Consider the following 12,236-nt stretch of genomic DNA (forward strand, 5'->3'; position numbering starts at 1 on the left):
ATGCTCAAGGGAACATTTGAGTCCACTGTAACAGATTTCAAAGTGGGCTTTATTCATAATTGCACCTTCTTGGAAAACAACTCTCACTGAGCAGTACAGATAAAGGAGCAAATATTGGAGTCTCCATTGTGCCCGCCTGAAAATCTTGAGATGCTATTCCACATGAATAATCTAGGTCACTCTGTCTCATTACTGTGGATAATGCTAGTGTCCCTTTTGTGGTCACAATTTTTAAGAGGTTCTATATGTGATTTTTTTTTTTAAAAAAAATGAAAAAAATATTGTCATTATCAACATGATCTATTTTAACACTTAAGAGTGTTGGGATTCCGTAGTATGACTTCCCAAAGTGATCGCCATTCTTCCATTTTTTGTATTAGACAGAATTCATAATTCCTTGCATAATCATTGCAGTCTATTTTTTTTTTCAGTTCAAAAATTACCCTTCCATTGTATAATTGTCACCTAAGTAATTTTGTTCCACACATTTAAAAGATCAAGCGGTTTGCATTGCTAAAAGTAAATTTTATGGGGTTCTTGTTAAAAGAAGTGATTTAAAAAGGCCTTGTGGTCCCATTGAAAAACTGATTTAAAAGACAGTACATTTTCCATTTTCTACATTGACTGTGTTTCCCTTAAAAAAGTTTCGCATAATTGTTGCACCTCATATTTTAGACAAAAGAATCGGCATAAAATCAGTATACAGTATATTTTTTTAAGTTCTTATGTATTTTCCCCACAATGTCCAATCTCAATAAAATAGTGAAGAGTAGAGACATCACACTGGCAACGAAAATCCACATAGTTAAAGCAATGGTATTCCCTGTAGTAACCTATGGATGCGAGAGCTGGACCATAAGGAAGGCTGAGCGAAGGGAGATAGACAGAGATGAACTGTGGTGTTGGAGGAAAATTCTGAGAGTGCCTTGGACCACAAGAAGATCCAACCAGTCCATATTCCAGGAAATAATGCCTAACGGCTCACTGGAGGGAAGGATATTAGAGGCAGAGATGAAGTACTTTGGCCACATCATGAGAAGACAGGAAAGCTTGGAAATGAGAGTGATGCTGGGGAAAATGGAAGGAGAAAGGAAGAGGGGCAGACCAAGGGCAAGATGGATGGATGGTATCCTTGAAGTGACTGACTTAACCTTGAAAGAGCTGGGGGTAGCCACGACCAACAGGGAGCTCTGGTGTGGATTGGTCCATGAGGTCACAAAGAGTCAGAAGTGACTGAACGGATAAACAACAATTTATTGCATTTGCACTAAATAGTGTATATAACAAAGCTGCCATTACAGGTGCTGGAGTAGGTCATGATATATTTTATATGTGCAAATTCAGTGAATTTGGAAGTGTAGTTGCAGTGTGACAGACCTTGAGTAAGTCTACACTCTCAGCCTCCAGAAAGGCTGTGACACACCTCTCTGAACAGATCTTCCAAGAATAACCCATGATAGGTTTGCTTTTGGCTAGCTGTATATCAAAAACTACTTGAAAGTGTACAACCTACATGCGCACGCATGCAAAACAATTATCCAGCTTCATAATTTTCAGGTCTGGAATTCACTTCAGATAACTTTTCCTCAGCCTATTGTAATCAACAGCTTACATACCTTTCATTTTTATGTTTAATTATATGAACTTGCCTGCCAAGATATTCCTGAAATGCCTAATCTGTCCCATTCCAGCATCCTGGGCAAGCTGCAACAGTTCCACCCAGTTGAACACCAATTAGAGTGAACTTAATCACTGAAACAAATTACAGCTTCCACCAAGAGGCCCATGTTAGTCAGCTGCAGCAAAATAGCAAGAGTTTTGTGGTCACTTAAAAATGAACACATTTATTACAGTATATAAAGTATTGTGGTTTGTTTTGTGCTTGATATAATGACAGCCCCAATGAGGGAGTCTTAACTCTGTTTTCAAAAGCCATCTTGAGTCTTGCAAGAGAAAAATGTAGGATATATATTGTGTCAAATCAATCATTCAGGCTTCATCTTAAATCTTTAAGAACATGACCAGAGATGGCACAAACCCATCATTTTTTTGTGTGGGGAGTGACTTGAGAAACTGCAAGTTGCTTCTGGTGTCAGAGAATTGGCCGTCTGCAAGGACGTTGCCCAGGGGACACCCAGATGTTTGATGTTTTAACATCCTGTGGGAGGTTTCTCTCATTTCCCCTCATGAGAAGCTGGAGCCGACAGACAGGAGCTCACCCTGCTCCTCGGATCTGAACCGCCGACCTTTTGGTCAGCAGTCCTGCCGGCTCAAGAGTTTAACTGAGGGCTCCATTATGAGGATGAATGATACGGGTGAATGTGCAAACAAACAAGTAAAGGAAGCATTTTCTTTTGTAACTGAAGGAATGGATAAAAACCAAGGAACAAACTAGGCCCAGCGAGTCCTGGTCTCCCCACCTCCAAAATGACACTCTATCACTTTGCCTTCTTACAAGTCCATGCAATCCAGAACAATGACTGGAATGGCGTTGAAAGTTAAATAACTCAATAATAATAAACTTTATTTGTATCCTGCTCCCATCTCCCCAAGGGGCCTCAGCACAGCTCATAACGGTGCAAACAATGAACAGTAATAGGACTATCAATCAATTTAAAATTAATCACCAAAAATAACAATACAAAATCAATATGGAAGTAAAATAGGTAAAGGTTTTCTCCTGACATTAAGTTCAGTCGTGTCCAGCTCTGGGGGGTGGTGCTCATCTCCATTTCTAAGCTGAAGAGCCGCCGTTGTCCGTAGACACCTCCAAGGTCATGTGGCCGGCATGACTGCATGGAGTGCCATTACCTTCCCGCTGGAGCAGTACCTATTGATCTATTCACATTTCCATATTTTCGAACTGCTAGATTGGCAGAAGCTGGGACTAACAGCAGAAGCTCACCCCGCTCCCCGATTCGAACCTGCAACCTTTTGGTCAGCAAGTTCAGCAGCTCTACACTTTAACCTACTGTGCTACAATACCCGTGATCCATTCCATTAAAAATATCCCGAGTCTAATCATTTCTTACAGAGAACACATCACCAAACTCTGGGCAGAATCAGCGGATTGTAAAGAGAGTACTTTTTACCGCTACACATTCACCAGCAAATACTTCTTTGGGTTTCAAGTTTTAAAAACTAAGGCACTACTTAGATTCTATGGCACATTTGATACATGTAAGTACCGTATGTTAAATATTATGGAATAGAGGGAGAACTTCTCCTAGAGCAGAGTTCAGCTTCTTGTTCAGCAGTGAAAGCTGGGTCAGAAATGCCTTGTGAACCAATAGGTAGGGTTAATTGCCCCTTTAAAGAACTTCTTGTAATGAGAATGATTTTTACTAAGACTTCTGTTGTTGAACTAGAAATAATAACCTACTGTTTACCCTCCATGTTGCTGCTCTAAACTAATGAGAGCTACTCTGTGTATTCTTTAAGGCTCTTAATGGCCTCTCTCTCCATCTCTTACAGACTGCGGTTGATGTTTTCAGGAGGATAATTTTGGAGGCCGAAAAAATTGATGGGGCATCTTCACAAGGGAAGTCTTCGTGCTCGGTGATGTGATTGCACAGCGGAGGCTGAACACTGGGAATACGCCGTTCTACCTAAAGAAGCAAACTGCCTGTTCCCTTCACAGCGAAACTACGCTTTTTCTTCTTTTGTTAACCTGAACAATATACAGTCAGTTGGAGACTTTTTTCCCTTCAGATTATGTTAAACTCTGACTCCTGTGCAAAAAAAAAGAGAGAGAGAGAGAAATGGCTTCACTTCCATTTTCAAATTTTAAGCAATCATATTTTCAATTTATATATTGTATTTCTTAATATTATGACCAATAATTTTACTGGCATTAATTTTTCAGTGTAGTTGGGTTAGAATAATCATCCAGATGATGCATATTGTTACACTACTATTAATAGGCTTGAATATCAGTGTTTCTTTGTGTTAAATGTATACTTGTAAATAAAATAGCTGCAAATCTTTGCATGCCCTCTGCTTAGCTGGGATCCTTTTCAGATTGCAACTCACATCACATCAGCAGCATTTTCCAACAGGTTCCTAGAACATTGGGATCCAACATGTTACTTCTGAATTGTATAGTAGCAGGCCTAAACAGAGCAGTCTTGAAATGTAATTACTTGTATATATTCAAGTATAAGCTAAGTTTTTCAGCCCTTTTTTAAGACTGAAAAAGCCCCCCATGGCTTATACTCGAGTCAAAATTATTTATTATTTTACTCTATTTTTATTATTATTATGTGTTATTGTAGGTTTTTCCGGGCTATATGGCCATGTTCTGGAGGCAATTTTTCTCTTGACGTTTCACCTACATCTATGGCAAGCATCCTCAGAGGTAGTGACCTCACTACCTCTGAGGATGCTTGCCATAGATGCAGGCGAAACGTCAGGAGAAAAATTGCCTCCAGAACATGGCCGTATAGCCCGGAAAAACCTACAACAACCCAGTGATTCCGGCCATGAAAGCCTTCGACAATATTATTATTATTATTATTATTATTATTACATTTCCATTATTTTACTCTATTATTTTTTACATTTATTATTTTACTCTATTATTATTATTACATTTACTATTTTTCTCTATTGTTATTATTCACATTTATTGCTTTACTTTATTATTATTGGAAGGATATGTAAGCACATTTACATTGAAGAAGGTTAGAATAATGGTTTAATCAAAGTTTGACAGTCTTATCTTAAATTACAGTTTTATGTAAATATTCAAAAACATTTAACGTACAGATGCCTCAATTAATGTAATTTTATTGGGATCTATTTTTATTTTGAAATTTACCCGTAGCTGCTGCTTTTCCCACCTGTGGCTTACACTCGAATCAATACGTTTTCTCAGTTTTTTGTGGTAAAATTAGATGCCTCAGCTTATATTCGGGTCGTCTTATACTCGAGTATATATGGTATATGAAGAGGCTATAGTCTTTGAACGTAAGGAATTTGGGGCATATTTCCCAGTTTGTGAACAAGAATTATGAATAGCTATTTTATTATATTTTTTACAATATGGGCAGTATATTATCCCGCCATGCCCATTGGCTGCCGGTTCAGAATTGCTATCATTCATCCCTTTGCAAATGTGAATCTTGGATACCAGGTTTTTCCAACTTGGGTTCTGGAAGGCTCTGTGAAATGAGCACATGTTCAGCAGGTTCTGCCAAATAGCAAGGTTTCACTTTGGCCCTTGAGGGCATCCCTGTGTCCATCAATCATGGGGAAAGCTTGCTGATTGTTCAATCTCATAAGAAGAATAGCCATCGGGTGCATTATAGCAGCTATGTATGGAATGGTTTTCAATCTGCGTCAGTAGAGGAACTGCCTGCGTCAATGAAATCACAGATATGCAAGGTATCTGGAACTCTTTTTCCTGTCACTTCCATCCAAATTGGTGGCCTCTCAACTCAAACATGTTTTTACCAACAAAGGTCCATAATATACGTCAATTAACATTTTAAGGTTCCATGGCATTACTTTTCCTCCGGAGTGTGAGAATGGCAAGGTGGGTAGATAACTGCAGTAGCTGGTTGTTGCCACCGTTCTCAAAGAGTGGGAATATTTTAATCAGATTGCTGTTATTAATCCCCAAAATAATCTTTGACATATAAGACCTTTGACATATAATATTTTCATCACACTAGTTATAATCGCTTTAGAGTATGTATGTATTTATTTACGACATTTATACCCACCCTTCTCACCCCAAAGGGAACTCAGAGCAGCTCACAAGTTAAATGTACAAACAATAAATTCTATTATCAGCATAGCACAATATTAGTGATATACATTATTATATTGTACTACACTATACTGCAATATTAGTAGTAATACTACATGTAATATATAATTATTATATTGTATTATTAGTATTATATTGCATTACATTATAATATTATTAATATATGTGCATACAATACATTATTAGCATAGCACAATATTAGAATTATATATTACTGTATTGTACTATAGCTCTACTGCAATATTATTAGTAATATTACATGTAATATATAATTATATTATTAGTATATTGCATTACACTATAATATCAATATTATATGTACATGCAATACATTATTAGCCTAGCACAATATTAGTATTATATATATTACTATATTGTACTATAGCACTATACTGCAATATAAGTAGTAATATTACATGTAATATATAATTATATTGTATTAGTATTATATTGCATTACATTATAATATTATCAATATTATATGTACATACAATACATTATTAGCATAGCACAATATTAGTATTATAAATTACTGTATTGTACTATAGCTCTACTGCAATATTAGTAATGTTACATGTAATATATAATTATATTGTATTAGTATAATATATGTACATACAATACATTATTAGCATAGCACAATAGTAGAATTATATATTACTGTATTGTACTATAGCTCTACTGCAATATTAGTAATATTACATGTAATATATAATTATATTATTAGTATATTGCATTACACTATAATATCAATATTATATGTACATGCAATACATTATTAGCCTAGCACAATATTAGTATTATATATATTACTATATTGTACTATAGCACTATACTGCAATATTAGTAGTAATATCACATGTAATATATAATTATATTGTATTAGTATTATATTGCATTACATTATAATATCAATATTTTATGTGCATACAATACATTATTAGCATAACACTATAGCACTATACTGCAATATTAGTAATATTACATGTTATTTCATTTTATTTTTTGAAGTGTCAGGAGCGACTTGAGAAAAACTGCAAGTTGCTTCTGATGTGAGAGAATTGGCCGTCTGCAAGGACATTGCCCAGGGGATGCCTGAATGTTTTGATGTTTTTACCATCCTTGTGGGAGGCTTCTCTCATGTCACCGCATGGGGAGCTGGAGCTGATAGAGGGACCTCATCCGTGCTCTCCCTGGATTCGAACCTGCGACCTGTCGGTCTTCAGTCCTGCCAGTACAGGGGTTTAACCCACTGTGCCACCGGGGACTATGTTTATATATATATATATATATATATATATATATACACACACACACATACATACATACACACACACACACACACATACATATGCATACACACACACACTGTAATATACAATTATTACATTGTATTATTAGTATTCTATTGTATTAGATAATGGTATTTGCGATATTTTATGTATATACAATATATTATATTACCATTTTACAATATTAGTATTATATATTACTATATTGAGTGGATGGTGGATATGTACCAAGTTAAGTGCTTTTTATGTGGCAGCTCTCATCAGTAGTGCAACTATGTCCTTTCGCAGTCTGGTCCCACAATCATTTTCCGTGCACCTTTGTAACCTCACCTTCCTGTACTACATTTCTCTATTCTAGTGCAATTATGCTATTTCAGCATCGTGGGAAAAGGCAAATGTGTGCGTGTGTGGCAAACAAGCTAGGAATAGTGGGGAGAGGAGAGAGGAGTAGAATCCCGTAATGTCACATTACTTCTGGCACCAAAATAGAATGGACTTTACGCATTAAGGTGAGTGATAGAAATGTAGTAGGGGAGTTATTGACATATTTTATTTGTCATTTGCTAGGGATGGGAAAATCATGCGGGGGAAGCGAATCAATAGCAGAATGCACACAGCATCATATGATTAAGACTGTCACAAAACGTGATTGTCCAGCTGCAGTCCTGACTTTGCTTGCCATGTTTGATAATGTTCTGACTCAGAGGAAGATGTTTGAAGCATAAGCTTGTGTAGACTTAGACTACTTCCGCAGATGAATTCTCAAAGGTGTTACAGGAGTCCTTTGTATGCCGATATATACAACTACACCTTTGAATATTAATCCCTCCAAAAATATTTAAGTCTTGCAAACAAACCTTTTGAGCACTGTTAGTGGCTCTGGTTAAAATGAAAAGTACGTTGATGCCTTATGTTTTAGGGTGTGCCAACTTAATAATGCAAGCAAAGATTGCATCTTCATGTCTGGTGTTACAAAAAAAATGCTGCAACAGCTGGTAGATTTTCTTTTCATCAAAAGGCCTAAATTACTTTGGTGCCAATGCTTATAGCATCAAATTGCTACCTTTTTTATTTGCATACAGGGAAGCCTCCTACAGCCTGACCAAAAAATGATTGAACATTCAGTCCACATTGAAATAAAGCTGGGAGCTCTTTGTGTACTTTCTTACTTAGGCGATCCCTCATTGTTCGAGTAAGATTGTCCCTCAAGATCTGTGTTCTGGCGGTGTGTACGTAGGTGACTGTGGAGCCCTATCCTTGACCTGCATTTTCTCCTGCAGTGAGGGCATCAGTTTCCAGGTGGAAGGCGGTCCCGGTCAGGGTTGGCTTGACACGCCTTCCTCTTGGCACATTTCTCTCTCTTTCACCCTCCATTCATGCTTCTTCAAATTTTACAGCACTGTTAGTCACAGCTGATCTCCAGCTAGCGTGTTCAAGGGCCAGGGCTTCCCAGTTCCTGGTGTATGAGGAATTCTACAGCACTGCTGGTCATGGCTGACCTCCAGCTAGAGTGCTCAAGGGCCAGGGCTTCCCAGTTCTTGCTGTCTATGCTGCAGTTTTTAAGGTTGGCTTTGAGCCCAACTTTAAATCTCTTTTCCTGTCCTCCAACATTCTGTTTTCCATTCTTGAGTTCAGAGTAGGGCACCTGCTTTGGAAGACGGTGATCGGGCACTTGGACAACGAGGCCGGTCCAGAAGAGTTGATGGCGGAGGACCGTCGCTTCAATGCTGGTGGTCTTTGCTTCTTCCAGCACACTGACATTTGTCCGCCTGCTACTTCCTAACAGTAGTTCAGTTCTGCGCTAATAACAGCTTGGAAGTTACATGACATTGAATGCCAGTGTTATATAAATTGTCAACTCTTGACTTCAGATTTATTATATCACTAAACCTTGATTTTTAGCCTACTTAGCAAAAAGTTGTGTGGATTAAATGATAATATTGATATGAGGTGTGTAGAGCTAGAGAAAATGTGGGGCAATATAAAATTGATGTAGCATACGCACACTTACTTGATGATTAGTTTTGAAAGGACGGGATATCTTGGGGTTTTTTTTACAAACGTGCTTTTAGGAAAATAATTTGATTATAGTCATACAACATTGCCCCCTTCCCCATGCTCCAAAACATACTCCCAGAAGTAATGATGAACCTCTTTAGATCCTCCAGTGCAATTCTGATCCTTTTCCAGACCAAGTATAACATAGAATAGCACTGGAGGACTTAGAGAGACCTCCATCGCTTAGTGGCATCTCTTGGAAGTGCTTGGTGGCATCTCTAGGTCTTCCAGTGGTATTCTGGGATATGCTTGTGGCCCAGGTAAAAGTATAGGTTTCACTATTACTATTTCAGGTATCCAAGGAACCGTGTGTGTGTTGGAACATATCCTCTGGATACACAGGTCATACTGTATTTGATTTTGACTCTTTCAAAAGCTGGATTTGACATGCAAGTGCGAATAGATTTCAAAAACATGCAAGTGCGAATAGATCAATAGGTAACACTCCAATGAGAAGGTGACGGTGCTCCATAAAGTCATGCCAGCCACATGACCTTGGAGACATCTATGGACAACGCCAGCCCTTCGGCTTAGAAATGGAGATGAGCACCACCCATCTAGAGTTGGACACGACTACACTTAATGTAAAGGGGAAACCTTCACCTTTACCTTGCTAAAATGCAAGATACAAATGTTTTTCTTGCCTATCATCAGGACTACTGACTCTTTGGCTTGCCTTTATTTCTCTGGTGCTAATTTTGCGTGATGTCGTATGTGAAGGTTTATATAGTACTCCCGGCTCCCAAACCACACAGCACTGGGTTAGCAAGTTTGGAATTGTTAAGGAAAGATGGGAGAATTCAGACACTTTCCAGTGCATCCCATGTTTCTACATGCAAGAAACTGCAAGATCCCTGTAATGGAAACACTGAGACATGGAGCTGGTATGTTTTCACATGGACCTAATCCGAACTCCTCCTGGTGAAGGCTGACTTGACTCCCTCTGAAACTCGGGGCCTCTTCTTGGCCCAGTTTCCCCTTCCGTGTAGAGAAGGAGTTGTTATCGTTAGCTCCTTCCTCAGAGGTAACAGGAAGATTTAATTAGCTGTGTCTCTGGAGTGCGTTGAGCGCATAAAATGTTCCTGCTAATAAATTATGTGCTGATATAAAAATAGCACTTGCTGAGCTGGTTTGCTCTCACTCCGTATCTATTGGTTATAGAGGAATTAACCCTGTAATGCAGCAGAACATATTTCATGCTCTAGATGGGGCAAGAGGGGGTTGTAACCATGCAGTATGGAAACTATTTTGACCTTTGTGTAAATCATATCAGGGCGGCAATTGTATGCTGTGTCACAGAAAAGGACTACATTCTAGTGAGGCAGGTTGGAATAGAAATGCATTTCTTAGAGCATACCCCTTGGGAACTTTGCTGGACCATGGCAATTAGTTATTTGTGCGGGGAATGCAAACCCCTGCAGAACTACAAAGGAGATTGTCATTGGAGAGGCTTGTGGAGGCCTCTTGTAGAAGATCAGATCTGTGTTGCTTGGCTTTAACGGTGGCTGTGCTGTCACTCGCTGGGCCTGTGAAAAGGTCTGTAGACAGGACGTGTTCTGTATGCCCAACGAGACACCGGAGGTGCCTCGGATTTGAGGCCCTATAGATTTCCCTAAACAAAGTCTTTAGAAACTTGGAAAGTTTAACAAAGTTCTTTATTATTGCTTAGGTCTTTAATAAATCAAACAAATACTTCAAGGCTTTGAATCAACTGGTGGCTTTCTTAATCTTGTCCACAAGGGACAGACAACTATCTTCATGAACTGTTTCTTCACTGTCAGGGAAATCCTTGACCTCTACCTGGGCAATCTGTCTTAGGCTCTTCTGGCGTGGGCCCCTACACCCAGTCCAAATTGCGTTATGGCTGCCACGAGTGGTCCTTACCAAACAGAGTCCTTTTGTAGATTTCCAAGATGAAAGAAGGTCTTCAATTCCCAGCGAAGGCTGGCTGTAAAGCTGTGGGACTGAGTTCCCCCCCAGCAAAAGCTGTAAAAGACAAAGTTTTCTACAGGTGGAACTTATTCACATCCTGTACGAAAGGCTTCTCTGTGTGAACTGAACTAGAGGTCCCCTTTTCCCCTCCTAAACCCAGAAAAAGAGGCGGAACTAAAGAACCTAATGATGATTAATGGGTCATTGGCCCCATAATTGCAAACCAAGGGAAGCCACCTTATTGCAAAATGCATGGAACCTTGGAATACATGCAAACACTCAAAGAAAGAAAAAGAAGCTGGAGCTCCTGGTACAGCTGTACCAGAACAGTGGCTGAGTTTAAAGATATGGAATGACCTAGAATCATAGAGTTGGAAGAGACCTCATGGGCCATCCAGTCCAATCCCTAGCAAGAAGCAGGGCAATCGCGTTCAAAGCGACCTCTCCGGCCTCTCTTTAAAAGCCTCCATAGAAGGAGCCTCCACCACACTTTGGGGTAGAGAGTTCCACTGCTGAACAGCTCTCACAGTTAAGAAGTTCTTCCAAATGTTCATGTGGAATCTCCCTTTCTGTAATTTGAAGCCATTGCTCCGCATCCTAGTCTCCAGGGCAGCAGAAAACAAGTGTCCTCTCAGTCTTCCTTTCTGCAGGCTAAACATGCCCAGCTCTTTAATCCACTTCTCATAGGGCTTGTTCTCCAGACCCTTGATCATTTTAGTTTCCCTCCTCTGGACGACTATAACCATGAGTAGTATGTTCCTGGAGTTGTGGGGTCACCACAACATGGGGAACTGTATTAAAGGGTCACTACATTAGGAAGGTTGGGAAACACTATGCTAGCTGTATGTTGGTGGGCATAAGCTTTCAACATCTAAGTTAGCTTTCCCTCCTCCCTGAGGTAGGGAATGTTTCACAATGGATGGACAAAAATGTTGTTGGATTGCTTCTTTACATCTCTGGCCAATATTCTCCACTTCTGGGTCAAGCAATTGTTTCTCAACAAAGGAGGGCAAATATGATTTAATAGGCATCCTTGAAACCTTGTGGGAGGAATATCATGACTGGAATGTAGTAACAAAAATTAGATCAAACAGGTAAGGAGGAGAAGGAGCATTCTATGTCAAGAATGTGTACACTTGGGAGATCTATAAAGCATGCAAAAGAGATTGAAATCATTTGAG

The 12,236-nt window shown here is 39.0% G+C and overlaps 1 protein-coding gene across 1 annotated transcript in view; it reads left to right on the plus strand.

Moving 5' to 3' along the window:
- RHEB (Ras homolog, mTORC1 binding) overlaps nt 1-3,986 on the plus strand; it is a 33,640-nt gene extending 29,654 nt beyond the window's left edge. Inside the window, exon 8 of the mRNA XM_060782614.2 lies at nt 3,475-3,986. Within this exon, the coding sequence (XP_060638597.1) occupies nt 3,475-3,567 (93 nt within the window). The 3' untranslated portion in view covers nt 3,568-3,986. The remainder of the gene's footprint in view (nt 1-3,474) is intronic.
- The last annotated feature ends 8,250 nt before the right edge of the window (nt 3,987-12,236 follow it).

Source organism: Anolis sagrei, chromosome 6 (genome assembly GCF_037176765.1).
Source record: "Anolis sagrei isolate rAnoSag1 chromosome 6, rAnoSag1.mat, whole genome shotgun sequence".
Taxonomy (NCBI): Eukaryota; Metazoa; Chordata; class Lepidosauria; order Squamata; family Dactyloidae; genus Anolis; species Anolis sagrei.